General features: G+C 44.0%; 1 protein-coding gene across 1 annotated transcript; it reads right to left on the bottom strand.

Annotated features, from left to right (window-relative positions):
• Nucleotides 1-4977: 4977 nt before the first annotated feature.
• Nucleotides 4978-22140, bottom strand: GCLM (glutamate-cysteine ligase modifier subunit). The gene is made up of 7 exons (XM_030206223.1): nt 21853-22140; nt 18241-18306; nt 16076-16160; nt 15915-15971; nt 11258-11460; nt 10194-10308; nt 4978-6560 (listed from the first exon to the last, which is right to left on the bottom strand). Exons 1-7 carry the CDS (start codon nt 21976-21978, stop codon nt 6388-6390), a joined length of 825 nt encoding a protein of 274 aa, XP_030062083.1. The 5' UTR covers nt 21979-22140; the 3' UTR covers nt 4978-6387.
• Between the last annotated feature and the right edge of the window lie 4259 nt (nt 22141-26399).

Below are 26399 nucleotides of genomic sequence, written 5' to 3' on the forward strand. Positions count from 1 at the left end.
TCACACAGCGCAGGAGATACGCCTGTTTAGTGCTTCAGAACTGAAGGGATTAGCTTTCATCAATATAGGGATCACTTTTTGTAAGTTTCAGCACTTAATTTGACACCTTTGAAAGATTATAGGAGCACAGTTCCTAAATTTAAATGCCTTTCACTGGGGTACCTATGAAGTGGATGAGGCAAAAGTTGGGGGTCAGATCAGGGGAAGCAAGTTGAACTGCAATAGGAGGTGTAGATTTGGCTGACTGGGGTTCACCAACCCTCCCTTACCACTGGTTCATATTCAAAAATGCTCAGGGCAGACTGTTCCTCCTACCTCTTCCCCACTCACTTGAATTCAAAACAGATTTGTAAGGCTAGCATCCCCAACCCCGATTTACTTGTGCCCGATACAGTCATTGACACCGGAGGGTATACAGCAGTTCACAAAAAAACAAGGTGGCAAGCGGCCTAAAAGTGACCTCAATGTATTATTCAACCTAATGATGGCACCACTGGCTAAATCTCTATCCAAACAAGGCCTTGATCCATTTCTCTACACAGATGACATCACCATCTCTATTCCCTTCAAACAGACCACCACAGAAATCGCCAAGGAAATAATGAACATCATGGAATCCTGGGCATCGGCATTCAAGTTAAAACTCAATAGAGATAGAACCCAATGTCTCATTCTCTCGTCCCAATACAATAATGTTCCCCTCTCGGCAATTAACGCACAGGGTTCATCCCTCCCAATCTCAGACCACTTGAAAATCTTAGGCATAACAACTGACCGCAACCTAACGCTAGAAAGCCAAGATAAGAACACAACCAAGGAAATGTTCCACACTATGTGGAAGCTCAAACATTTCCAGATGGGAAAAAAATTGCCAGTACAACCTGCACCCAAAGGGAGCCCAAAAACAGCCCAAGCTGCTGAATGGGCTATCTGGGGGACCCACATGTGCAAGCAAGTTTGCTCTGCCTCCTCTCCTCTTCCCACCTTGCTGCCCTCTGTTCTGCTCTTCCTAGTGATGTGTGATGAGTCATCATCAGCTGATGACATCATCAACCACCTCATCTTCCTATTGGTCAAATGTGAAGCCAGAATGAGGCTTGAGATGATCAGCCTCATTCCAGCTCCAAATTTGACCAATAGGGCGACAGCGCAGGAAACCAAGTTTAGCAGCCACCCAAAAAAACACTCAAAAAAGTCAGAACCCGTGACTATTGGAAAGTGCCAGCGGTCAGCTCAAGAAAACCCCACCCAACTCTGCATGAAAACTGAAGAGTTGGCAACCCTGAGGAATTGAATGGGCTTCCTCTCATTTGCCATGCAAGAATCACTAGCGCAGCTTTGTAAAGAAAGCCGGTGAGCTATTTAAAAATTGCTCACTCTTCCTGCACGTAAAAGTAACATTGATGGTTCTGAGTGTGTGGCTCTTGGGATCTATTGTATTACTTTGATTGCTGCTGCTCTAGGTGACTACCTAATCTTGCTAATTGTTGGGTCTACCCTGGGGTGCACATCCTAAAAGGGAGCAGATAAATGTAGAAACTGCTCTCTCTGTAACAGGAAGTTCTGCCTCAGAACTTCCTGTTAGAGAGACGCTTCAGGCCTGGTGAGCAGCAGCACTGTGCTGTAACAGAGCTGGCCATTTGTGAAGCTGTGCCACACTGCTAGTAGCAGTAGAACCTGCTAAGCTCCATGGTGCGACCGCACTTCAAACAGTGTGTTCAATTCTGGTTGCCGCATCTCAAAATAGATATAGTGGAATTAGAAATGGTGCAGAGAAGGGCGATGAGAATGATAAAAGGGGATGAGATGAGTTCCCTATAAGGAAAGGCTAAAGCAGCTAGGGCTCTTCAGCTTGGAGAAAAGGCAGCTGAGGGGAGATATGATAGAGATCTATAAAATGATGAGTGGAGAACGGTTCGATGTGAAGCGTCTGTTTATGCGTTCCAAAAATACTAGGACTAGAGGGGCATGCGATGAAGCTACAATGTAGTAAATTTAAAACACATCGGAGAAAATGTTTCTTCACTCAATGTGTAATTAAACTTTGGAATTCATTGCCGTTGAGTGTGGTAAAGGCGGTAAGCTTAGCAGAGTTGAAACAAGGTTTGGACGGCTTCGTAAAGGAAAAGTCAATACACCATTATTAAATTGGACTTGGGGAAAATCCACTATTTCAGGGATAAGCAGTATAAAATGTTTTGTACTTTTTTTGGGATCTTCCCGGGTATTTGTGACCTGGATTGGACACTGTTGGAAACAGGATGCTGGGCTTGATGGACCTTTGGTTTGTTCCAGTATGGCAATACTTATGTACTCAGTTCCAGTTTTTACTGTGACCAATCTCACCACAATGTATCTTCAGATTGACCAGCTCCACTGTACAAAAGTAGCAATTAGAAAAGGTGCTTCTATTGTTCAGACATCTGAAAAACATCTAAAAATCAGCTAAAACGTGTATTACAAAGGCTGATGCATAGCAGCTAAAAACCATGCAGGAGTTGGTTTGCTACAGCTACCGGTACACAAAGGTAGCATGGCTTTGATGGACAAGCAATTATAATGTACTTCTTCATTTTTTTTTTTTTTGCCAGTTTCATGCTCCAAAATAGAACATAGCCATTACAGGATTCAAACTACACTTTTTTTATTTTTCTTCAAACAGCTGATATCTTGTAACCTGCTACATTCAAAGGTGCAGGGGTTCCAGTCCTCAGAGCATCCAACCAGTCAGGTTTTCAGGATATCCACAATGAATATGCATGAGATCAGCATACAATGGAGGCTGTGCATGCAAATGTATCTTATGCATATACATTGTGGACATACTGGCAGGGGTCCTGAGGACTGGGTTGAAAACTCTTGCTTTATCAGAGTCATAGCCGTACACTCTGGTCTAAACTGAGGTGGGCAATCATGGTCCTTGAGGGCCACAACCCAGCTGGGTTTTCATGATTTCCACAATGAATATATATGCATGATGAGATTGTATGTACTGCTTCCACTGTTGCAAATAGATTCATTGTGGAAATCTTGAAAGCCCAACTGGGTTGTGGCTCTCAAGGACCATGGTTTCCTACGCCTGGTTTACACAAAGTACTGAAGTGCAGTGAAACCTCAGTTTTCGTTGATAATCCGTCCGAAAACAATCGGCGAAATCCGAAACAATTAACGAGGACGCCCATCTTCCGCTACAAATTGGGAGATGGACGTCGTTTTTCGATGAAATCCGAGGTAACCGACGAAAACCAAGACAAATTTCTAGTCGGAAAAATCAACGAAATCTGAAACCAACGAAAACCGAGGTTTTACTGTAATAAAATAGAACTGTTATAAAAATTAATTTGTAATACTAAGGTAATGTATATAGTTTCCTTAGGACTTTTAATTTGTAGCCAAAAAGGAAATAAGAGAGGGCAGTGCAGAGGGCAGGCTGGTGTCAACTTTCTCCCAACCCTAACCGCCACTGCTCCTTACAGCACCCGTGGACAAAGAATATCAATATAATTCATATATACCGCATAAATCCCCTAAAAGGGTCCAAAAGTAGTTTACATCACATAAAAATATACAGTACAATCACAATAAAACTCAATCCATAAAACAATAGAAAAATACAGAAAACATCTTTCATGAAAATAAATTTATGTAAACGAGTTAATTTTTTGCAAAAGGACAAATAATTGGTTTCTGTTCTGAATGCCTGGAGTTTACAAATGGGGGATTGTAGGGTTAGGAGTTTGGAATAAAGGATCAGGATCCCTCTCTCTCCCTACCCTTAGGATTCTGGATCTTTCCTCAAGCCCCCAAGTTTCAAAGCCCTGATGGTGTTGAAGTCCACCCCCTTGATGGTCATGAATTTCTCCCTCAGAACTACCTCGATCAATAACTCTCTCCCCTGCCTCCTTGCCTGGTAAGACACAGGCCTCCTCTTCAAGTTGGAATCAGCTGGTTCTCCTCTCTCATTGTTGCAGAGCTACTGCAAGGGTAGTAGGTGCCCCAGGTGAACCTTCAGCCTTGTATCCCCCTTCCCTATTTTGCTACACTCTTCATGATCATCCCACTAAAATCCTATAAAAATGTACTAACGGCTCTTCCAATTTGTGTGGCTGCCAGAATCTATTGTCTTGCTTTGACTACTGCTGCTGCTCTTTACTGCTCCCATGAAGCTGCTGCCAAAGAGAGGACAGAGTCCTGGCTCCCCTGTCTACCAAAATTCCCCACCTTGAAGGCCTGGGTTTCACCGGTGTAAGGTGGAGAGGGTAGGAGCTAGGAGCCTACCTGCACTATCAACCTTCCCAATTAAGAATTAAAGAGTATAACAACCTGCTCAAGGGCAAAGACTACTACTTTATCTTAGTATAGCTGGCAATCTAGGACCTCTGGAGGGACTTCCTCTAAAATACAGAGTTAAGGTAATAAAGGATAAAATCTGACATAGCACAAGATCAGTCAGTCTATGACTAACTCCAATATACTATTGAGCAAATGTAATGTTTGTTTGATCTTGGCTATGAAAATCAGATTTCTGAAGAGCCCCAGTTCTACAATAGGGGTTCTCAACCCAGTCCTCAAGATACTTACCAGTCAGGGGGACTAGCTAAATGTATGTCTCCAGGACTGGGTTGATATCCACTTTGATCGTGTCTTTCCATTACTCGCCCAATTCACTGGTTACCTGTTCAATTCTGGATTCAACATAAGATCTTAACTATGGCCCTTAAGGTTCTTCATTTTGGTGCACCAGCCTACCTTTTCGCTGTTATCATGCCCTGTGCCCTGCTGTGGTTGCTCTGCTCAGCCTATTATAACCAGTTATCCACCCTACCACTTTGTTCCTGGTTGAAACCGCTAGACATTCAGCTTTTTTCCTGTTGTGCCCCAGTGCATCCCATTTTCACATCCCAGAACAACCAGTGCCAAGGTGCAGAGGACCTGTATCCCAACCCATCATGCCCAAAACAGGGGTTAGTTTTGCAACTTTTGGAGAGAACAGCAGATAGTCCCCAAACTTTTGTCTGTACACTGCTGATATATTTTGAAAGTGAGAAGATGGTTTGGATTTCTGCCTTGTTATCTGCTTGTGGTGCCCGTCTGTGGCGCCAAAAGTTGGAATCTATGTTTTGCAACTATTTTGCAGAAATAAAGTAAAAATGTAGGAGCCCGAGGTGCCCAGCCTGGGAGCAAACAAGGGAGAAAGAAAGAAATACCACAGGAGGAAACACTTCTCTTGACATTTGAACGTTATGTTATTTTTTTTCTTATTATTTGCTTTTATCCTGTTTTGGGACTGTATACATTTTATTTTGGACCACCAATAAACACGTTTTCCTTAAAGATACTTGACGCTTGCTGCTCCTTTGTTTTTGGTTTGTTTCACTTCACCTTAGTCATAGCCTTTCCCTATCCCCAGGGCCCTTTGTCTCACTGGTATGGATTTGCTGTTTTTAACCCCTTATATTAAATCCAGTAACTTTTTCTTCTTTAATATAGGGTCTCCAGTGCTATCCTCATCCCCCATGGAGTGGTCCACTACATATGGATAAAGAATTTATAGCATTTAAGATTAGATTTTATCCAGATGTTTCCCATATAATGGTTTACTTTTGCTATAAAATGCCCTGCAAGAGGCTCTGTCAGTTATAAAGATCTTCAACATAACTTGGGCAAGTTAAATTACCAAAATGTTTGTATACCTAAGCTGACTCTTCCTCCCTCAACCCCCAGCTACTTTCCCTTTGTAGTTTTGCTTTCTCTTTTGCTTCTTGAAGTTTGCAGCTTGCTGTTACTCTGTGCTTACGTCTCTCTTCTGAATTGTATTTTCCTCTTTCCTTTCTTTCAGTTGCCTCTCCCGTTTCTAGATCGGAGGTTGTGTGCTATCCAGGTTCTCTTTTTGGTTTTATTTCTTTAGTTATGGGCTTAATTTACAATAGGGCTAGTGCTAAATAACGTGCAGTAAATAACAATAACATTAACACAGCAAATCTAGTTCTACATAGTTTATATAACACCTTCTAACAGGTTTGTATGGGCTTACATATTTTCAAAAGCTTAGTAAAGTTAAACACACACCATACAGCACTAAATTACTTCAAGCATTTTCTCAAAAGGATTTGCAATAGAAAATAAGTTTAATGTAAAGAATACACTATTTCATACAATAATCAGTTGGTCTTCAGGAAAGGGAAAACTGTACAGTACTTGATAATGTGTTGCGGGAATGAAGATTCTGTAAACATCAGCCTGGCCCCTCACCAGCTGTAGGATTAGAACTTGGTCTTCTCTACACTACACAATTCACCTTCATGTGGTAGTGATGCAGAAGGGTTCTTCCAAGTGCTAAGGGCTGAAGAGGACAAGCTGTGTTGATGTAATTTTTCCAACAAAATGTTAAGTAAAAGGATTTCTTTTTGCCTGCAAAATATAGCCTTTTGATTTTATAATTCCTCGGCATTTGACAATGACAGAATATCGCAACAGCCATAGTGGTGTCCATTCATTCACTTGAAGATCTTGAACGCTTTCCTTAATAGCTTCTTGGAAACCCGGCTCAGAAAGCAGTTCTAGATGTTAAAAAGAAAAACAGATTTGTTGAACCAAAGTCAAATCAAATACCTTGAAGTCATGGTGACTACAAGAAGACATTGCATGACTGTTTAATTTCATATCAGGGAATGTTGTACATTTTATTTTGGACCACCAATAAACACGTTTTACTTAAAGATACTTGACGCTTGCTGCTCCTTTGTTTTTGGTTTGTTTCACTTCAGCTTAGTCATAGCCTCTCCCTATCCCCAGGTTAACATGTTTATCCCTTAGTGTTAAGGGACTGAATATCCCATATAAACGTCATTTACTTTTCAAAGAGGCAGCACTTTTGGGGGCAGATGTGCCCTTTATTCAAGAGATGCATCTTTTGGTGAAGCATGAGCACTTACTTAATATGCCAAAATATGCTGTAGTGCTTCTAGCCTCCATCTGTGCCCGTCCTATAACTGCAGGTGTTGGTATTCTATTAAGTAATGCCTACCCCTGGCATATTCATAAGAGAATCTTAGACAAAGAAGGGTGCTATCTATTTTTAGTGGTTGATGTTAGAGGGCTTGTGCTAACTTCTCCAACCAAAATCAGGGCTCATTTTTTACTCATCTATCTGAACTCTTGGCAAAAAATACATAAGGTATGCTCCTGATAGGGGGAAGACTTTAATATTACTCGTAATCCAAGCCTCTAGATAACTCAGCTGAGAAGGTCACCTATGACAAAGAACCACACATGTCTGCGCTCCTTTATCACTCAGTGGGGTCTACATGATATATGGAGGGAGGTACATTCATTTATTAGGATTTTGAAGGAATTCACTCAAGTTGCTGTACAGTAAGAATAAAATCAAACATGAGCAATAGACAATTGCAGCAATAAAAATATACAAATAACAATACAAAGTATGGCATAGTATACTATTTACAATGTTAACACAATATGTAATAGAACATTTTAATTGACAGTGTAGGGTATAAGCAAAGATAGAACATATAGACAGGTAAGAGTAAAAGGAGTTAGAAAATAAGATGACTAATGGTGATGAACAGAACGTGTAGTCTCTTTCCTCTACATGACACCTACTCCAGACTAGATATCTGGCTGGGGGATTTCCTGCTACGCAAATACGTCCCCGAAGTGGATATACGTCCTAAAACCTGGTCTGACCATGCTCCTATCACAGTTCATCTACTGTTGAATACTGGCAGACATACCTCTATCCCCTGGCATTTGAACGATGCTTTGTTAGATGACCAAGTGCACTTGCAGCGGTTAGAAAAGAATTTGTTAAACTAGCTAAGTGACCCATTATGAAATGACTCTAAGTGCATTATTGCCCTAATTTGTGCATCCAGCTACAGAGAATTAAGTCAGTTCTTGTATAAGGAATCAATACCTTCCCCTCCTCTCTCCCTTTACATAGAAACATGAAGGTAGATAAAGACCATATAGCCTTTCCAGTCTGCCCATTCATGCCATCTACTCTCCCTATCAGTCCCTTAAAGGGGGATGAACAGAAGCAAACGCCGGCATTAGAGGCTGTTAGCGCCATACTAGTGCCGGCGTTTGCTAATGCCACATGATCAGAGCCTCGAGTGCATGAAACAACGCACTTGAAGGCTCTGAATGCAACTAGCATGCAAATGCAAGCTAAACAGGGCTAAACATATTCATCCCCATTGATCAGCGGCCAGCGCACCAAAGATTGGGTTGCTGGCCGCGGCAAACCCTATGCCAGCAGTAGGGTTTTGCAGAGCATCTGCATGCTTGCAGGCCCCCATTCGCCAGCAGTAGGGTTTTGCAGAGCATCTGCATGCTTGCAGGCCCCCATTCGCCCCAACAGCAAACCTGCCAGTGACAGGGAGCTGGAGGTCCAGTGGACCTCCGGTCCCCGCCCAAGGTTCAGGGAGGGCTGGAGATCCGGAGGGTCACCCCCCCCCCCCGCAAAAGGTTACTGGTGGCCTAGTGGGAGACCAACCAACACCCCTCCCCCCAGTGACAGGGGGGCAGGAGGTCCGCTGGACCTTCAGTCCCCCCCCGATCCCCCCCCCCCAGGTTCAGGGCTGGAGATCCGGTGGGTCTCCAGCTCCCCCTAACTCCCCCAGCAAAGGGTCCCTGGTGGGCTAGTGGGCAACCAAGCAACCCACCCCCCCCCCCAGCGACAGGGGGGCCGGAGGTCCAAGGGGGGCCGGAGGTCTGCTGGACCTCCGGCCCCCTCCTCCCCAGGTTCATGGAGGGCTGGAGATCTGGTGGGTCTCCAGCCCCCCCTAGTCCCCCAGCAAGGGGTCCCTGGTGGTCCAGACCCCCCTACCTTGTGTGTTGGAGGAGGGAGGGTAGCCTGCCTCCCTGCGATGCCGCAAAATGGCGCGCCCAGCCCTGCCCAATGTATCCGTGGATGCGCTGGGTGGGGCTATACACCATATAAGGCAGTTTCTCCCTTATATGGTGTATAGCCCCGCCCAGGGCATCCCAGGATACACTGGGTAGGGCTGGGCGTCGCAGGAAGAGGAGGGAGGCAGGCTACCCTCCCTCCTCTAACACACAAGGTAAGGGGGTCTGGACCACCAGGGACCCCTTGCTGGGGAACTAGGGGAGGCTGGAGACCCACTGGATCTCCAGCCCTCCCTGAACATGGGGGGGGGGGGGGGGGGAATCTTCGGGAGACCAGAGGTCCAGCAAACCTCACGTCCCCCCTGTCACTGGGGGGGGGAGGGGGGAGGTTGGTTGGTCGTTTACTAGGCCACCACGGATCTTTTGCTGGGGGAGTTAGGAGGGGCTGGAGACCCACTGGATCTCCAGCCCTCCCTTCACCTGGGGGGGGGGGGGGGAGAGATCGTCGGGGGGGGGGGGGGGGGGGGACCAGCCCCCGTTGCTCAGGGCAGGGGTAGTTGGAGCCTAGTGGTCCCATGGACCTCCAGCCCCTGTGTGATAGGATTGGGCTTTTGACAGCCCAGACCTGTCAAACAAGTGCGGGAGGATTGTGCTGAGAACATACTCAGGCACAATTCTCCCGCACTTCTACCCCATGATCAGAGATAATTGCATGCTTAAATTTGCATACAATTATCTCTGATCATAGGTCTAATAACGCCCCGCGCTGTTCCAGCGCTATTTTTGAAGCTCTGTTTGGAACAGCGTGGGGTTTTGATCAACTGTCTGTCAGAGATCCTATGTACTTGTCCCAAGCTCTCTTGAATTCAGATACTCATCTTCTCAAAGAAAAAGCTGGAGAAGTAGTGCTCAAGGTGTGTCTGTGTAATTCCTGATGAACAGCACTAAGTGGAGGGTAATTTCCTAACAAGACACTTAAGAACCTTTTTGAACATTTCACTTATTATAAGAAAAGCAACAGAAGGACCTGTGTGCATTTATAAAATAGGCCCCCAAGATAACCAGAAGACATTCTCAAACAATTTACATCTGCTCCAGCAGTGCAAATGTGTGCATGTGTTTTGTACAATAAGTGCATCCCGTCACAACTCACCAAACTAGGGCTCCAAGAACACCTTTACTACTTCATAATCAGTGTTGTCTTCCGGATTGCTTATTTTTTTCCTATGCAATTTTATGACAGCCATTTTCCATATGTAAGACAAATTTTGTATGTAGAAAATGTTATATAAAAAATTCTCTCCTAAAAGTGCCAAGCTCACCTTTTGGATCATTATGGGTTAATAGCTGGATGTCAAATTCTTTTGCAAAGGCTGTGAGGTCTGGAGGCATTACGCAGCAGGAAGCTAGGTTTACCTGGTTACTGTTTGGTTTCACCTGCAAACAGTAAGAGAGACAGTATGATATAAATCAGATGCTTTGCAGTTTGTCTATTTTTTCATCCTGCGCTCTCTGGAAACCCCCACAAAAAGTCTTACCCCATAATGGGTCCTAGATATCAACATGGCTTGAAAGCATATTCCTTTGCCAACCCCTACTGCTTAAAAGGGTACAGATTACAGATCACACTTTAGGAACCAAGGTCACACTCATATATATAACACTGTTAGTAGACTCTCCCAGTTTATGGTTGCCCTGGGATTTGTAGTATGGAGTGTTGCCACGATTTGGGTTTCTGCCAGGTACTTGTGACCTGGCTTGGCCACTGTTTGAAAAACAGGATACTGGGCTAGATGAACCACTGGTCTGACCAAGTATGACTACTCTTATGTTCTTATGTTGTGTACACTGGTGAATATGCACAAGATCTGCAAGCCATGGAAGCAGTGCACCATGAACGCTCATTGTGGCAATACTGATAAGCAACTGGCTAGGTGTGCCTCCAGGGCTAGCATAGGAAACAGTAGTGTACAGCACAAGGGCACACCTTTTCAAGTAGACAAAGGAGCCAAACTGCTTGCCTGTGAACAGGCATTTACTAGATATCAATTAATATCTAAAAATACTACCAGTTTTGTTAATGTGTCTCATGATTCATTCAGACTCTGACCTTGCTCTGAATAGGTTTATTCTCTTGCTTTTAATGATCAACAGAAAATATTTCAAGTGCTAGAGATGAGTAATCAGGAGTACTCATTTCACCTGCTCAAATGTCATGCCAGTGCTTCTGGTTATTGTTGATACATGTGTGTGTGGCTTGTTCAGTTTTGTCAATTAATGGTTTGAACAATTTTTGATGTATGTTTTATTCATAAACAACTTTGTTGATTATTTTATAAAAGGTGATAAAGCAAATCTTTTAATAAAACTAAACATGGTACCTTACCTGTGCCCACAAGTATAGCTGTTCCAGCATGGATTTATCCAAGTCAGAGGTTCCTATAGCAACTATCTTCTTGTTCTGAACCAGATTTTCAAGTTCTGCCCAATAGGGCTGTAAATGTTCCAAGGAGAGATCAATTCCATCTTCAAGGGGAGGTGGAGCAATGATCACAGAATCTAACTCAGCTACACCAAGGGCAGAACACGCTGAAGGAATGAAAGAAGACAGTCACACAGCATAGGAGATATGTCTGTTTAATGCTTCAGAACTGAAGGGATTAGCTTTCACCAATATAGGGATCACTTTTTGTAAGAGTTTCACCACTTAATTTGACACCTTTGAAAGATTATAGGAGCACAGTTCCTAAATTTAAATGCCTTTCACTAGGTACCTATGAAGTGGATGAGGCAAAAGATGAGGGTCAGATCAGGGGAACCAAGTTGAACTGCAATAGGAGGTGTAGATTTGGCTGACTGGTGTTCACCAACCCTCCCTTACCACTGGTCCATATTCAAAAATGCTCAGGGTAGATTGTTCCTCCTACCTCTTCCCCACTGTCTTGAATTCAAAAGAGATTTGTGAGGCTAGCATCCCCAACCCTGATTTACTTGTGCCTGATACAGTCATTGACACCAGAGGGCATAACACAGCAGTTCACAAAAAACAAGGTGGCAAGCGGCCTAAAAGTGACCTCAATGTATTATTCAACCTAATGATGACACCACTGGTTAAATCTCTATCCAAACAAGGCCTTGATCCATTTCTCTACACAGGTGACATCACCATCTATATTCCCTTCAAACAGAACACCACAGAAATCGCCAAGGAAATAATGAACATCATGGAATCCTGGGCATCGGCATTCAAGTTAAAACTCAATAGAGATAGAACCCAATGTCTCATTCTCTCGTCCCAATACAATAATGTTCCCCTCTCGGCAATTAACGCACAGGGTTCATCACTCCCAATTTCAGACCACTTGAAAATCTTAGGCATAACAATTGACTGCAACCTAATGCTAGAAAGCCAAGCTAAGAATATGACCAAGAAAATGTTCTGCATTATGTGGAAGCTCAAACGTATAAAACCTTACTTTCCCAGGGATTCATTCCGAAACATGATCCAAACCATGGTGCTAACCCATGTAGACTACTGCAATAGTATTTACGTAGGCTGCAAAGATCAAATCATAAGAAAACTACTTACAGCACAATACACGGCTGCCAGACTCCTCTTCGGAAAAACACGCTTCGAAAGCACGAAACCCCTCCTAAGAAGCTTACATTGGCTTCCTATTAACGCTCACATAACTTTCAAAATATGCACAATAGTCCACGGAATCATCTACGGACTCATCGATCTACCAATAACAAACGTGACGAGAACAGCAAGAACCTACCTAACCCTTCACTACCCCAATTGCAAAGGTATAAAATGCAAATCTTCACATGCCACAAGCCTCTCATTTATAGGCACACAACTTTGGAACTCACTACCCAAAGACCCGAAACTCACAGAAAACTACCGACAATTCAAGAAAAAACCTGAAAACACGTTTTCAAGAAGTCTTTCCCCCCATGGATCTGCCTAATCCCACGCCACCATACATCACGACAAGTTCAGAAATGGAAAACAATAATATTAACCTCCCTCACGATATGCTAATATATCAACCTAAGCGTTTATTGTACTTCTGTATTATGTACTAGACTTCTACAAATCTAAATTTTGTAACCACTTTTTTAGCAATATGTAAGCCACATTGAACCTGCCATACGGTGAGAAAATGTGGGATACAAATGCAATAAATAAATTTCTATCCAATACTCTACTGGGCTGGAAAAAAAAAGAACACGTGAAATCATACAGAGTGGAGGAGTGGCCTAGTGGTTAGAGCACTGGTCTTGATATCCAGAGGTGGCCGGTTCAAATCCCACTGCTGCTCCTTGTGATCTTGGGCAAGTCACTTAACCCTCCATTGCCTCAGGTACAAACTTAGATTGTGAGCCCTCCTGGGACAGAGAAATATCCAGTGTACCTGAATGTAACTCACCATGAGCTACTACTGAAAAAGGTGTGAGCAAAGTATAAATAAAATATAAAAAATATATTTGGGATGCCATAATCTATTAGCCAGGTAGCAATTGGGACAAACCTGGAATCTGTCAAACCTGTAGCAGCAATAATCCCATCTTTTCGTCTCTGTCCACACCTAACACAGCATAGGTAATCCATAGGCCTTGATAATTTTTTTTCAATCCGGGAGCCAATTGGCAGACTTCTCACCTCATCCCTGCCAATCCCCCACTGTCCCGACCAAAGTTCAAAAGTGGTGGTGTTGGGGCCTTCTTCTCAGAGGTCTGATGCATCAACTTGGAAGACTAATTTCCTAAGGCCATTTTCATGGGAAAAAAAAGCTTAGTGAAACACTCCTACTGCACCACTATATAGTGCTGGGAGAAGCCAGCTGCCCCACTTCCTCAAGCATGACATTAGCATGTGAAGAAAGCTCGCCAGAGCATGAAATCCTGGTGTGCCAAGATACATTATCTAGGCGCTATGGTGGCCTGGTACTCAGGATTTGTAAAATCCTAGTTAAGATATGTTGGTCCTACCTCCAAAATCCATCCCTTCTTTTCTGAACATAAGCCACCAGAATCCGTATTTGTGCTCATCACCACATCCTCTACACTGTTCCTTGGCACACACATTACTTTTCACCTCAGGGCTCCAATTTGTCTTTTCTCTCTTCTGACCTTTATCATCCTCCGCCTCTTTCTGAATTAGTAAGCCTCAAGGCATCTGTCCTGTGCCCTTGTCTCTCTATACACATTCCCTTGGTGCTCTGATCAACTCAGGGCTTTCAGTACCACTTTATATCTGGGAGTCATCAGAATAATTCACTCTCTACACAAGGATTTCATCAGAAGTCCGTCCCAAATCTTAGTCTGCTCATCTGATGTAGCCAACTTCATGTCCTACTACCACCTTAAATGTGATATGAATTCAGGAAGTCCAAAAAGGTGCCTATTTTAGGAAGACGCACCAGAATGAACCTCAACAGGCCAGAAATGCTAATGCAGATTTATGCCTGCTCCAAAAGGTACATGTATGCATGTATTTTACTTGTATACATTTAACAAACTAAACACATACAATGCACACAGGTATTCAAGAGCATAGTTAGGGCTGAACAGGAGCAGAATTGTAGATATGCATAAGAGTAGGCATATGCTTTTGCACAATTTTATAAAAGCCCTTTTCTGTGTGTAAATAGGCTTTACATGTAAACAATGCCTTATAAAATTATCCCCAATATGGCCAAGACAAAAACAGCTATAAAAATAAAGGGGGAAGTCAGTTTGGTGGGAGGAAACAAGATAACTGGGCCTTGGTCTAGTCCCTTCAAACTATAACTTTGAGTCATCTTGGATGGCTCACATTCTACATACATTTAACCCCCCCCCCCCCCAAAAAAAAAAAAAAAAACCCCAAACCACACATTTTCCTCTATATCACATCACCAAAATCCATCCTTTCCTTTCTGAACTAGCATTGTCCTCCCCACACAGTTGCAGATCTGCTGTTAGTGATCTGTAACGTCATTAAAATCATCTGTAGTACTTGAAGATTGGAGGGTGGCAAATGAAAATGCCTATTTTTAAAATGGGATCCAGGGGTGATCTGGGAAATTAAAGACTGGCAAGTCGGACGTCAGAACCGGACAAAACAGTGGAAATTATTATAAATAACAAAATCACTGAACACAAAGACAAACCATTCAATGGCACAAAGTCAACATGGAGAAGCAAGACTTCCCTTGGCTGAATCCAATTTACTTCATTTCTGTGAATGTGTGAATAAACATGTGGATAAAGGTGAACTGGTCGATGTAGTATATCTAGATTTTCAGAAAACATTTGACGAAGTCCCTCATTAGAGACTCCTGAGAAAATTAGAGTCATGGGATAGGAGGTAATGTTCTGTTGTAGATTAGGAATTGGTTGATAGAAAACAAGGGATAGGGTTAAATTACCAATTCTCTCAGTGGAGGAGGGCGAATAGCAGAGTGCCCCAAGGATCTGTATTGGGACGGTGCTATTTAACATATTTATTAATGGTCTGGAAATGGGAACGATGAGTGAGGTGATTAAATTTATAGACAACACACAACTATTCAGAGTTGTTAGAACACAGGAAGATTGTGAAAAATTGGCCACTGTAGGAAGCAGGATACCGGGCTAGATGGACCATTAGTTTGACCCAGTATGGCTATTCTCATGCAGAAAGACCTTAGAAAGATTGGGCATCCAAATGGCAAATGAAAGTTAATGTGGACAAATGCAAAGTGATGCACATTGAGAACAATAATCCAAATCATAGTTACTTGATGCCTCCAGGACCAGCGGTCAGCTAAATCGCTCTGAATATCAGGCTCAAAAGGTTACAATATTGATCTGATGCATGCAGTGCTAATGAATCAGACAAATTATATTTAACCTCAACATGAAATACGTGTAAAATGAACTTCACAACCAAAAAGAAATAAGAGATTAAAAAAACAAGAACAGATGCCCAGAAAAGAAAGGAGACCAAGGAATAAGCAAAAAGCCTTGAAGTAAGTTAGTACTTGGAGCAGCCAGAGCTGTCCTGTACTTACCCATATTTACTGCATCTCTGACTGAAGAAAAATCTGACCCTGAAACAAAGAGCTTTGCTGTAAAAAAAAAAAAAAAAAAAATACACACGTCAACACGACACTACCACCAGACACAGAGAAAAGCAAATTTCAGCAATTATAAAATAAAATAAATAAATTACCAGACACTTTCATTTCTTCTCTTTCCTCAGGATTTATTGTTTCTGTTGCCTCTGTCATGCTACATTCCAGTGTGTTTGGCAATTCCTGCAATGAACAATAAAATGACTTAGGGCTAGGCTTACTAAGTGGTGCTATGGGCAAGTTAGCGTTTTTAACGCATGTAAATGGTGTATGTGCGTTAAACACTAACATGCCCATAGAAAAGTATGGGCACATTAGGATTTAACGCGCCTTGAATTTACAGGCGCGTTAAAAACGCTAACGCACCTTAGTAAACATACCCCTTAGTAACTTCAATTTCAGACTTCCCTAACACTGAAAACTCAAGCACCAACCCACACAGTATCTACCTATACAACTTGAACAAAGTTTATGCAATAAATCAACATTTATACCAGTAACCCAGTCCTAAAGTACAAGATGACACTATAGATCAGCACCATGCCGCCGCCCCCCACCCCCCACCTCTACATTTGCTGCGGCAGCTTAGGGGTAGATTCTGAAATAGGAGTTAGGAAATTCTACGCCACAGAATTTCCTATTAATATAAATGTTATTTTACTTCAGTCTGTCTGGAATGTCCCAATAAGCTTTTGTGCCTCCCCCCACCACTCAAAAGAAAAAAGAAAAATCAGTATGGGACATGGAAGGGGGGGGGGGGGGGAATACCCTTCCTAACAAAAGTCCTCCAGCAAAGATTCCCTCATGTCTTACTGCCTCCAGCTCCTGCCAATCCTTGTTTCCTTGACCCCTCCCAAATCTCACTGGAACCCAACCTGAAGAAGGAGAGGAGTGGTACAATCTCCATACTCCTATTCCGCTATTCACTAATCTGAGATCAGCCAGTTTTGTAATGCATTCTGCACTACTACAGGGTTCTACAATAAACAAAAGCAGGTTAGAAAAAAAAAATCAGAACACAAAAGATCAGTGTGTTTTTTCTAGCGGGAGGGGGGGGGGGGGGGGAAGGTGCCAGTACTCAAATGACAGGCCACCCTTCAGGGATGGGATGATCACTGAGGGACCCACCCCACAATTGCCAGACCCCCTGCAACTAGTCACAGAATCTATGACAAGGCAGAATTTGTGTGTACAGCCTGAGCTCTTTCATTAAAACTTGGGGACAACGGCTCAATTTCAGCAGACAATGGAAAAGGGGCCGGTACTCGGTACCTCCAAGTACCCCCTCAAGAAAAGCCCTGCAAAAGATACAGTAGCATGATCAGGCTTGTACCACATCTACCATCAGACCAAAATCAATCCTACAACATATCTAGCCTCTGTCAAGTTTTACTAAATTCACATAGAAAAATAATGTACCAGCAACAGAGGTCCAGTCTTGCCAGTATCTGCAGTTACTTTCCATTATCTAGTTTTAACCACCAATATGAATAAAAGAACTTGTATTTCAAGAAATAAAATGCCCACACTAGAGAAATTAAGACTTAAACCTGGTGTTTCTTGCAAACTCTGCCTCTTATACTCAAAACTGATGCCTAAAACTCTTCAAAAAAAACACTGCACTCTTCAAAAGCAAGACCAGCTCCAGCAAAAAAAATCTTGGAGGTACAAACAATAATTTAGAAAAGACCCATTTCATTAGTCAGCCTGGTGGCTCGGCAACACTGCTCTACATCAAACAAAAGACATGGCTTAGCTCTCAGGCCTTAGAGAAAAGGGAAGCTCAGCTAAAAATACCAGATTCAGCAGGGAGTCATGGTCTGCGCTTCTCAGTCGAGAGCCATCGCTGGGGGGAAACTTTATAATTTAGGCAAAACCCCCAGGTATTTTCAAAGAAAGGCTCACAGCATTATAGCCTAGTAAAGATAGATTTCAAGGAGGAAAATGCATGGGGGGGGGGGGGGGGAGAGTACATTCAGATTTATAATTTATGTTTTTCACTTTTTGAAAACAAATTCTTTTCTTTAATCATTAACTTTCTCACGAGTTATAAACAATGATAACATTAGTGTTTTGTGCCATATGATAAAACTATGCTTTTAACCCGGTCACCTGGCAATTGATTAAATTGTTTGAATAGAAATGCTAGCAAAACAGACATTGTTTATTTAATTTTCATGGAGAAAATAGATTCAATTCTCTAGTACTTCACTTGGATACACGGCTTCAGCTATTTACAGCAGCCGCTGTACAAATCTCTTACCAGCACAAGTTCAGGGCTGATCTTTAAGCTCCATTCATTCAGGGTGGTACGAATGCAATCTCGCAGCTGCAAACAAAGATATTTTAAATGAAGACTATTTGTACAATCACAACAGCAGCAATGTGCTAGAATCAAAACAAGTGATGGGAGCGTGAGAAAGAAACTGATGTCAGCTGAGATGGACCACTTGGATGCCCAGACTATCCATTTCTACCTTCCCTCCTTGGCCGCCTCTCCTCTTAAGATCCTTACACCCATCCTACCTGTTCTTGAATTATGCCGCTCTTTAGGCTTGTGGCACAACTTTCCAGTAAAGGGGGCATCATTCCTACCTAGTTCATCTCCAGAAAGAGTTCTTAAATCTTGGCCTTCTGTCTCCCAAACACACAATTCTCCACTCTTTTGCATTAAAGCATTACTACCATCTCAGAACATGTTTCCAACTTTTAAAAGTTATTTTTCTTTTGGCATTTCTGCTCTGTTGCAGAGTCCCTTCTAACCCTTCCCCAATTCCACAACAATATCGAACAGAATGGAACCTAGCATTGTTCCTTGTGCTTAACCCTGCTGGCACCTTTCCCTCTGTTTCCAGTTACTACTCTGAGGCCTGTTACTCAAGAAGACTTCCCGGTTTGTAATTCTTCTTCCTGTTCCCACCCAGGTTAGCTTGCTTACCAGTTTGCTATGCAGAAGGATGTTAATAGTTTTACTGAAATGCAGAGATACTTAATTTATCCCTCCCCCTGATCATGGGACAATTAGTGCGTAGGTTAACCGAGCAGATGCCTAGGGCTCAAAAATCAAGAAAGGACCTGCAGATCTGTTGGCTCTCCCACATGAGAATGCAAACTTCCAACAGATGTGAGAGATTTGGGGGCCAGAACAGAGTTGTCAAGTAGCAGCTAGCAAAACCTTAAAAATTAGTAATAACTAAGTAGTATACTATGCCATACTCTGTATTGTTATTTGAATATTTTTACTGCTGTGTCTATTGCTTATGTTTGATTTATTCGTACTGTACACCACCTTGAGTGAATTCTTTCAGAAGGGCAGTAAATAAATCCTAACTGTAATTTGAACATGCTGTAAAAATCCCTAGCAACAGATATGGAGATGTGGATTCAGGAGGTCTGAGGGATTGGAACCATGCCTCACTCCCATCTTTCCCTGCCTGTCCAGGCAAGCAGCAGGTGCTAGCCCCCCCCCCCCCCCCGAAGCACGGTAGCATGTTGCAAGTAAGTGCAAGGACTAAATAATACATACTCCGGTTCCCCACCGTTTCAAAATCTGAGCTCAAGGCAAGATATAAATTCAGATATAGTTGGTAAGTCCATGTCCCAGAGGGATTACAATATACCTCATACACGAAGCAAATCATGGTACAAAATAGCTTGTCCAAGGTCACAGCAAGTATCAGTGGGAGAAGCAGGATTTGAGCCCTGTCTTTCCTCAGTTCTCTGCATGTAGGTTCAGTCCCTGTACTCAGTCACAACCCGCCAATGCTGCCAATCCAGAGCCAGCCCTTGTGGTTTCCACCAAGCTACTTTTTTTTGGGGGGGGGGGGGGGGGAGAGTTTGGAAGGAAAGAGCAAAATGTGGCAATGTTTAGCAATATTTTCTCCTTGTAAAAGTATGTTACCGTGATTCTGTAGCCATGGCCATCCCTTGGGTAGGGCAAATTGAGGCCACAACCACTGATCATATGTTAATGGTCTACTGTGTACTCCTAGCCCTCCATAATCTGCTCCTAACAGCAGGAGAGCAGCATTTCTTACCTGCACCTATACACTCTGGTCAGCTTTAGTGCCAGGGCTGAACAGAGTGTCCTGTGATATCATAGGGGAGTACAGAGGCAAACTTAACATTTGTGTCTTTATTAGAATAAAAACACATATTAAAAAAAGGTCACTGTAAAAATACTCTTTTCCTGCATATATTCACGCTGTGACAATTAAGGGGAGATACTTTGATAGCACTTACTTCAGCAGGACTTGCTAACATATGCACCTTTTATGACTGAATGTGAAATTTTAATTTTTTTCTCTTATGTTAGTCACAGTTATCAAACCTTTGTTACTCTGGCTCTATGTTCAACCTCCACCTACCCCATGCTGTAATGTGTGTTGTGTTGACTTTTAAAGTAGACTGTTATATTAGTGTGTACTGTTATTTGAATGTTTTAAATGAATATTTCCTCTGCACAGATTATTCCTGCTGTACATCGCCTTGGGTACATTTCTTGAAGAGGGCAGTAAAGGATAGATTTAGCTTACCTTTTCTTACTTTGAAAACAAAAATCAGTATGAAAAGTGAAGGCACCTTATACTACTACTACTTATCATTTCTATAGCGCTACAAGGCACACGCAGCGATGTACTAAGGAAAATTCAAGGTTTTCTTGTAAATTGTTAATGATTAAGATTAATGGATTATTTCAACACCCTATGGATTTTTTTTAATACCTATGTCACACACATTGTTCTGGAGGTCTGCATTAGATTCATCATGAACCTAAGCGGTAAACCAACTTAGAAAATCTAAAACAATAAAACTGATTCAAAAATATATTTATGTCCATTATATTTGGAAGGGGCCACCATGAATGAATCCATAAAGTAAGCCAGCAAAGAGCTCATCCTCTTAAAAAAATGTTAATGAGAATACCTGATTTTGTAATAAAAAAGAACAGAAACAATCACCAGCTTAATGTGAAATGGTGAATAATCTTGAAAGGGATTAAGTGGTAGGAAAGACGCAGAACCCAAAAGAGAAGTGAATCTTTTGCTTATCTAACAAATGCTTTATTCACGATATCTATTATATTAGTAGCTATTATATAAGTCCTACTACTTATTTCTATAGCGCTATTAGACACAAACACAGCACTGCCAAAGCTTACAACCTATTCAAGGCTGAGCCAGAACAAATCTAAGCTGCTACCCATTTAGAAAACATATTTGACGAACAGCTGTACATCCTTCAAGATCTGTCAACCATACAACTTAACTCCAAATAAGACTCCTCAACAATTTTCTGACCTTCTGCAAACTCCTGAAAACTTTCCTTTTTAAAAAGTTTCTATTACAAGATGTCTAATCCTATTTTCATACAATGACCACTCCTATAACTTTTCCTGTGATGCCTATTTACTCTTGTAATCCACATGTTCATTTAATATTCTTTTCATTATAATGCTTTAATTGTATATGTTAGCCACATTTAACTGAACCTTATTTTCAGATAAACGTGGGATATAAATAAATAAAATAAACAAACATTACTATCTAACAGGAAGCAGACCATTACCACAGAGAAAGGAAAGAAATGGGAGAGGCGAAAGCTTCTAGTGCAAGGAGAGCCTGGAGCCACTTTCCGATTGCAGCGCCGGTACCACCTTTTCTTACTCCCAGGTCAGAATCATGGATGGCCAAGCCGACAGCAAAAGGTGTTCAGCACCGAGGAGAAGCTCAAGCTATTTCCAACGCCATTCTACATCGGAACTGACCGGATCTAGCCCAGGAGGGCATACTGTACTCGCACTCATAGCCTCAGCCAATGGGGGGCCAGGGGGGAGAGAACGTTCGGTAAAGTTTCTCTTGTGCGACTCGCTCACCTCCTCGCTAGGGGTGGCCGGACACTTCTTGGACAGGCGGCCCCAGTTCAGCAGGTTGCCGGTCTGCAGGCTCAGTGTGGTCGCGTGCTCCAGCAGAGTCCTGGCGGCGTGAGCGGGAGTCTCCATGCCTGCACTCCGACTTTGACGCAGGCTGCTACTGTCACTGTGCGTCCCCGGCCGCAGCGCTCCTTCTCCCCCGGCTCCCCCGGGCGGGGGCGGAGACCGCGGCGCAGCCAGCCCTGCAGTGACTCAGCAGAAAGCAGCCGGGACGGTGCTGAGTAAACTCGGATGCAGCGCGTGGGTAACCGCTGCGCCTGCGCACTCGAAAGCGTATGTGTGGGCAGCGCCCCCTGGCGCCTGGGAGTGCGGCAGTACCGCTATAACATAGAAGACGAGACGAGTCTTGTGTTCCCAAATGCCCTTCTTGTTCTTGCACTGTGCGCACGCGCAGTCTCGGCACTTAGTCTGGCATGAAAGCGGTAAGTGCCTTTAGAGGTGCCTTTCGGTCTCCTTTTGAAACTGAGTGGTGCCACTTACATAAGTAATGCCATACTGGGAAAAGACCAAAGGTCCATCGAGCCCAGCATCCTGTCCCCAACAGCGGCCAATCCAGGTCAAGGGCACCTGGCAAGCTACCTAAACGTACAAACATTTTATACATGTTATTCCCGCAATTGTGAATTTTTCCCAAGTCCATTTAGTAGCGGTCTATGGACTTGCCCTTTAGGAAACCGTCCAACCCCTTTTTAAACTCTGCCAAGCTAACTGACTTCACTAATTCTAGAGTTTAATTACTTAGTGACTGCCCTTTTCCGCCACTGGGCATCTGTTTCACTTGAGTGGGGCAACTCTGCTAGCTAGGTATTATCCTCCCAGTCCAAGGCTGAGGATTAATTGTAAGTGTTCCCCGGACCGGTAAAAGCAGTTAGTTTGAAATTACTACTACTACTTATCATTTCTATAGCGCTACTAGACGTACACAGCACTGTACACTTGAACATGAAGAGACAGTCCCTGCTCCACAGAGCTTACAATCTAATTACCAAGATCTCAAGCACACTACTGGGAAATGAGATGAAATAAGCGCCACCCAGTCCCAGACCTAGACCTAAAGGCGTTTACTTGCTATCTGCAGGCTTGGGTGTGTTTGCTGTCTGCGTCTATGCGCAACAAATATCCAGTAGCAATTTTTTGGAAACTTCTAGAATGAAAAACTGTTAAAAGTTACTAGTGGTACATGTTTGTATATTACTTCCTTGGCTCCAGAGCCAACTTTTATTGTTAACATACATGTTAATCTACTCCCTTAAACACAGAGTTGGGCCAAGGTTAGCAGATGCTGTACCATGGGATGGACGTATGGCTATTGGCTGGCTTGTCCAGCATCTCCCCTTACCTACTTCCTTCCACAGGTACCCTGTATCTCTCTTTATCTGCTCCCTCCCCCCATCCTTGTAATCAGAATCTCCCTTTCCCATCTCCCCTTTATTTACTACTCTCAACACCTTTATCTACTTATAGACATGCCTCATGGTGGCAGAGGTAATGTAAAGTGCCCTGTTGCAGGAGAGTGACTCACCAGGGCAGATGTAGACACTCCAGGTACAGCAGGGTTGTGAGGAGATAAGGTGCAGAGGCGGTATCGGGGCTATGGCGGGAGAGCAACCTGGCTAGCAAACATGCCAATGATGTCAGTGTGTGAGTGCATGCACCTATGGATGTCAGTTCAGGCTGGCTCATGCCATTGGAGCCTTGTGGCTCACAAGCCTGTAGCAGAACTGTCAAATTTCTAAACTGTCAGTTTAGGCATTTGGGAGGGAAAGCCTACTGAGGGTGCTTAGCCCCTCCCACTGCATCCCAGGATGCACCAGGCAGGGGCTGGGCACCACCATTTTGAGAAAGCGGGTCCAGAGGCAGGCGGGAGAAGGTGTTGGTCCTGCCTCCTACTGTAGAGGTATGGGGAGGGGAGGAGGTCACTAGACCACCGTGTTGGGAGAAGGTGTTGCACTATACGGTGCAAGCAGATTGCTCCCCGTAAGAACAGGTCCAGACCTGCCATAAAACGTTTCATGTTAAAGGTAGTCACTCTGGTCTGTGCATTACTCGGAATGCTTATTGTAATGAATTTGCATAGAAACCTATGGAACTTTGCAAGGCTATGTGCTTTGACAATGAGCCCCTCCATCACCTCCATAGTAACATAGAAAATGATGGCAGAGAAAGGTCAGTTAATCTGTCTATGCTGCTAGGGACAAATCTCAACTTTCATTCACAGAGTGGCCACCTGCAAGATGTCTTTCTGGCCCAGATGCACTAAACCTTAACGACCCACTTTAACGACCCTTTACTGACCCTTAACAAAGAAATTTTCAACCGTAGCGTGCATCAAAGGCCATTTTCCGATGACACTAGCAGCTAACGAAAACGGAATGCAAATGAGAAACTACCATTGAAATGTGGGCAATTCAGAATGCACTAACCATACCGATGATTACAACGAATCATCTACCGTAGCTAGAAGATTGCTAGGCTGTATAGGGAGAGGTGTGACCAGCAGAAGAAGGGAGGTTTTAATGCCCCCGTATAAGACGTTGGTGAGGCCCCACCTGGAGTACTGTGTTCAGTTTTGGAGGCCGTACCTTGCGAAGGATGTCAAAAAAATGGAAGCGGTGCAAAGAAAAGCTACGAGGATGGTATGGGATTTGCGTTCCAAAACGTATAAAGAGAGACTTGCTGACCTGAACATTTATACCCTGGAGGAAAGGAGGAACAGGGGTGATATGATACAGACGTTCAAATATTTGAAAGGTATTAATCCGCAAACAAATCTTTTCCGGAGATGGGAAGGCGGTAGAACGAGAGGACATGTAATGAGATTGAAGGGGGGCAGACTCAGAAAAGATGTCAGGAAGTATTTTTTCACGGAGAGGGTGGTGGATGCTTGGAATGCCCTCCCACGGGAGGTGGTGGCGATGAAAACAGTAACGGAATTCAAACATGCATGGGATGTGCATAAAGGAATCCTGTGCAGAAGGAATGGATCCTCAGAAGCTTAGCTACAATTGGGTGGCAGAGCAGGAGGGGGGAAGAGGGGTTGGTGGTTGGGAGGCGAGGATAGGGGAGGGCAGACTTTTATACGGTCTGTGCCAGAGCCGGTGATGGAAGGCGGGACAGGTGGTTGGGAGGCAGGAAAAACTGCTGGGCAGACTTATACGGTCTGTGCCCTGAGAAAGACAGGTACAAATCAAGGTAAGGTATACACATGAGTTTATCTTGGGCAGGCTGGATGGACCGTGCAGGTCTTTTTCTGCCATCATCTACTATGTTACTATGTTACTGTCAGAAATTTAACATGAGCTCAGACCTGTCGTTAAGGCCTGAGCTGTCATCTCCCCCACTGCCCCCTGCACCATAAAAATCCCCTGGCATGTTTAAAAAGAAAAATGAGATTACAGTAGAGATTAAAACACAAACACGTGGCTCCCCGCTTCCCTCTGCCTAAAATAAAAAATGAAACAAACATCAAAAAAGGATCGGGAGGGGGCAAAGGCGCTCATCAGGAGCGTCCTGTATGGAAGGCCTTGCCCCCCCCACCCACCCGAGGTCGCCACTGCTCCCCGCTTCTCCCTGTATGAAAATAAAAATCAAACTTTTGCAGCGCTAGGCCCCCCCTCCCTTCCTGTCTCTCTCTTCTCCTTCCCCCACCACTGCTCCGCCTCCCGCCATCCCTCGCCCCTTGCCACGCCCCCTGAGTTCGTCGCCGCCGCTCCCCCCTCCACCGGACCCCCTCTCCGCCTTAATGGCCGGTGCAGTGCCTCTCACCTGTGTGTGAAGGCGCTGCACCGGATGGAACAGCTGATCGGCGATCGCTTCTGCCTTCACCGACGTCTGTCTCCTTCCTGTGCCTGCCCTCCTCTGACTTACGACAGCCTTCTCATGTCCCCTTTTCTAAGCAGTGGAGCATATATTGGTAGCATAGTCACGGGGGGGGGGGGGGAGGGAGGGCTCTGGGGGCCTGGACCCCCCAATTTGGATTCAGGCTCCCCCTCCCCAAATTGATGTGCTGTCTGCTAGTTTGACTGGCAGGTATTCCCAAGCCCCACCAGCAGAAGCCCTCTCGAGTCCAGCCAATGCTTGTTTTCCTGAGCCGTCATATTGCCTACCTGTGTTGGTTTTAGTGAAATTGAGCATTTCGGAGGGAGGCTCCCCCCCCTGTGCATGTGTGAAAACTGAACCCTGAACCATGCTCAGGTGGTACTCAATTTCACTAAAACCAATCATGCCTGCCGGGGTTACTTCCTGTTCCGGCCGGGGCAGAGGGAGCTGCAGCGAAGTTAGCAAACTCAGCTGACAGGTGCGTGCCACGGCACCCCCCAGTGGCGTGCACCCGGGGGGGGGGTGTCACTTCACCAGGGGGGGGCACGCTGCACCCCGGGGGGGGGCACATCGGCGATCCGCCCCGGGTGCCATGCTGGCTAGGATCGCCACTGCTCACCATACAATGTGTCTTACTCAAATTCTACATCAGATGTTTCTAATTGATGTAT

Source organism: Microcaecilia unicolor, chromosome 6 (genome assembly GCF_901765095.1).
Source record: "Microcaecilia unicolor chromosome 6, aMicUni1.1, whole genome shotgun sequence".
Classification (NCBI taxonomy): Eukaryota; Metazoa; Chordata; class Amphibia; order Gymnophiona; family Siphonopidae; genus Microcaecilia; species Microcaecilia unicolor.

Excerpts from the sequence above, each read along its gene's own strand:
- GCLM (XM_030206223.1), bottom strand. The coding sequence starts at position 21,978 with ATGGAGACTCCCGCTCACGCCGCCAGGACTCTGCTGGAGCACGCGACC. Across the intron at positions 16,161-18,240 it reads TCAGCCCTGAACTTGTGCTG|GAATTGCCAAACACACTGGA; the intron begins GTAAGAGATTTG and ends TGTTCATTGCAG. Across the intron at positions 15,972-16,075 it reads AGAAGAAATGAAAGTGTCTG|CAAAGCTCTTTGTTTCAGGG; the intron begins GTAATTTATTTA and ends TTTTTTTTACAG.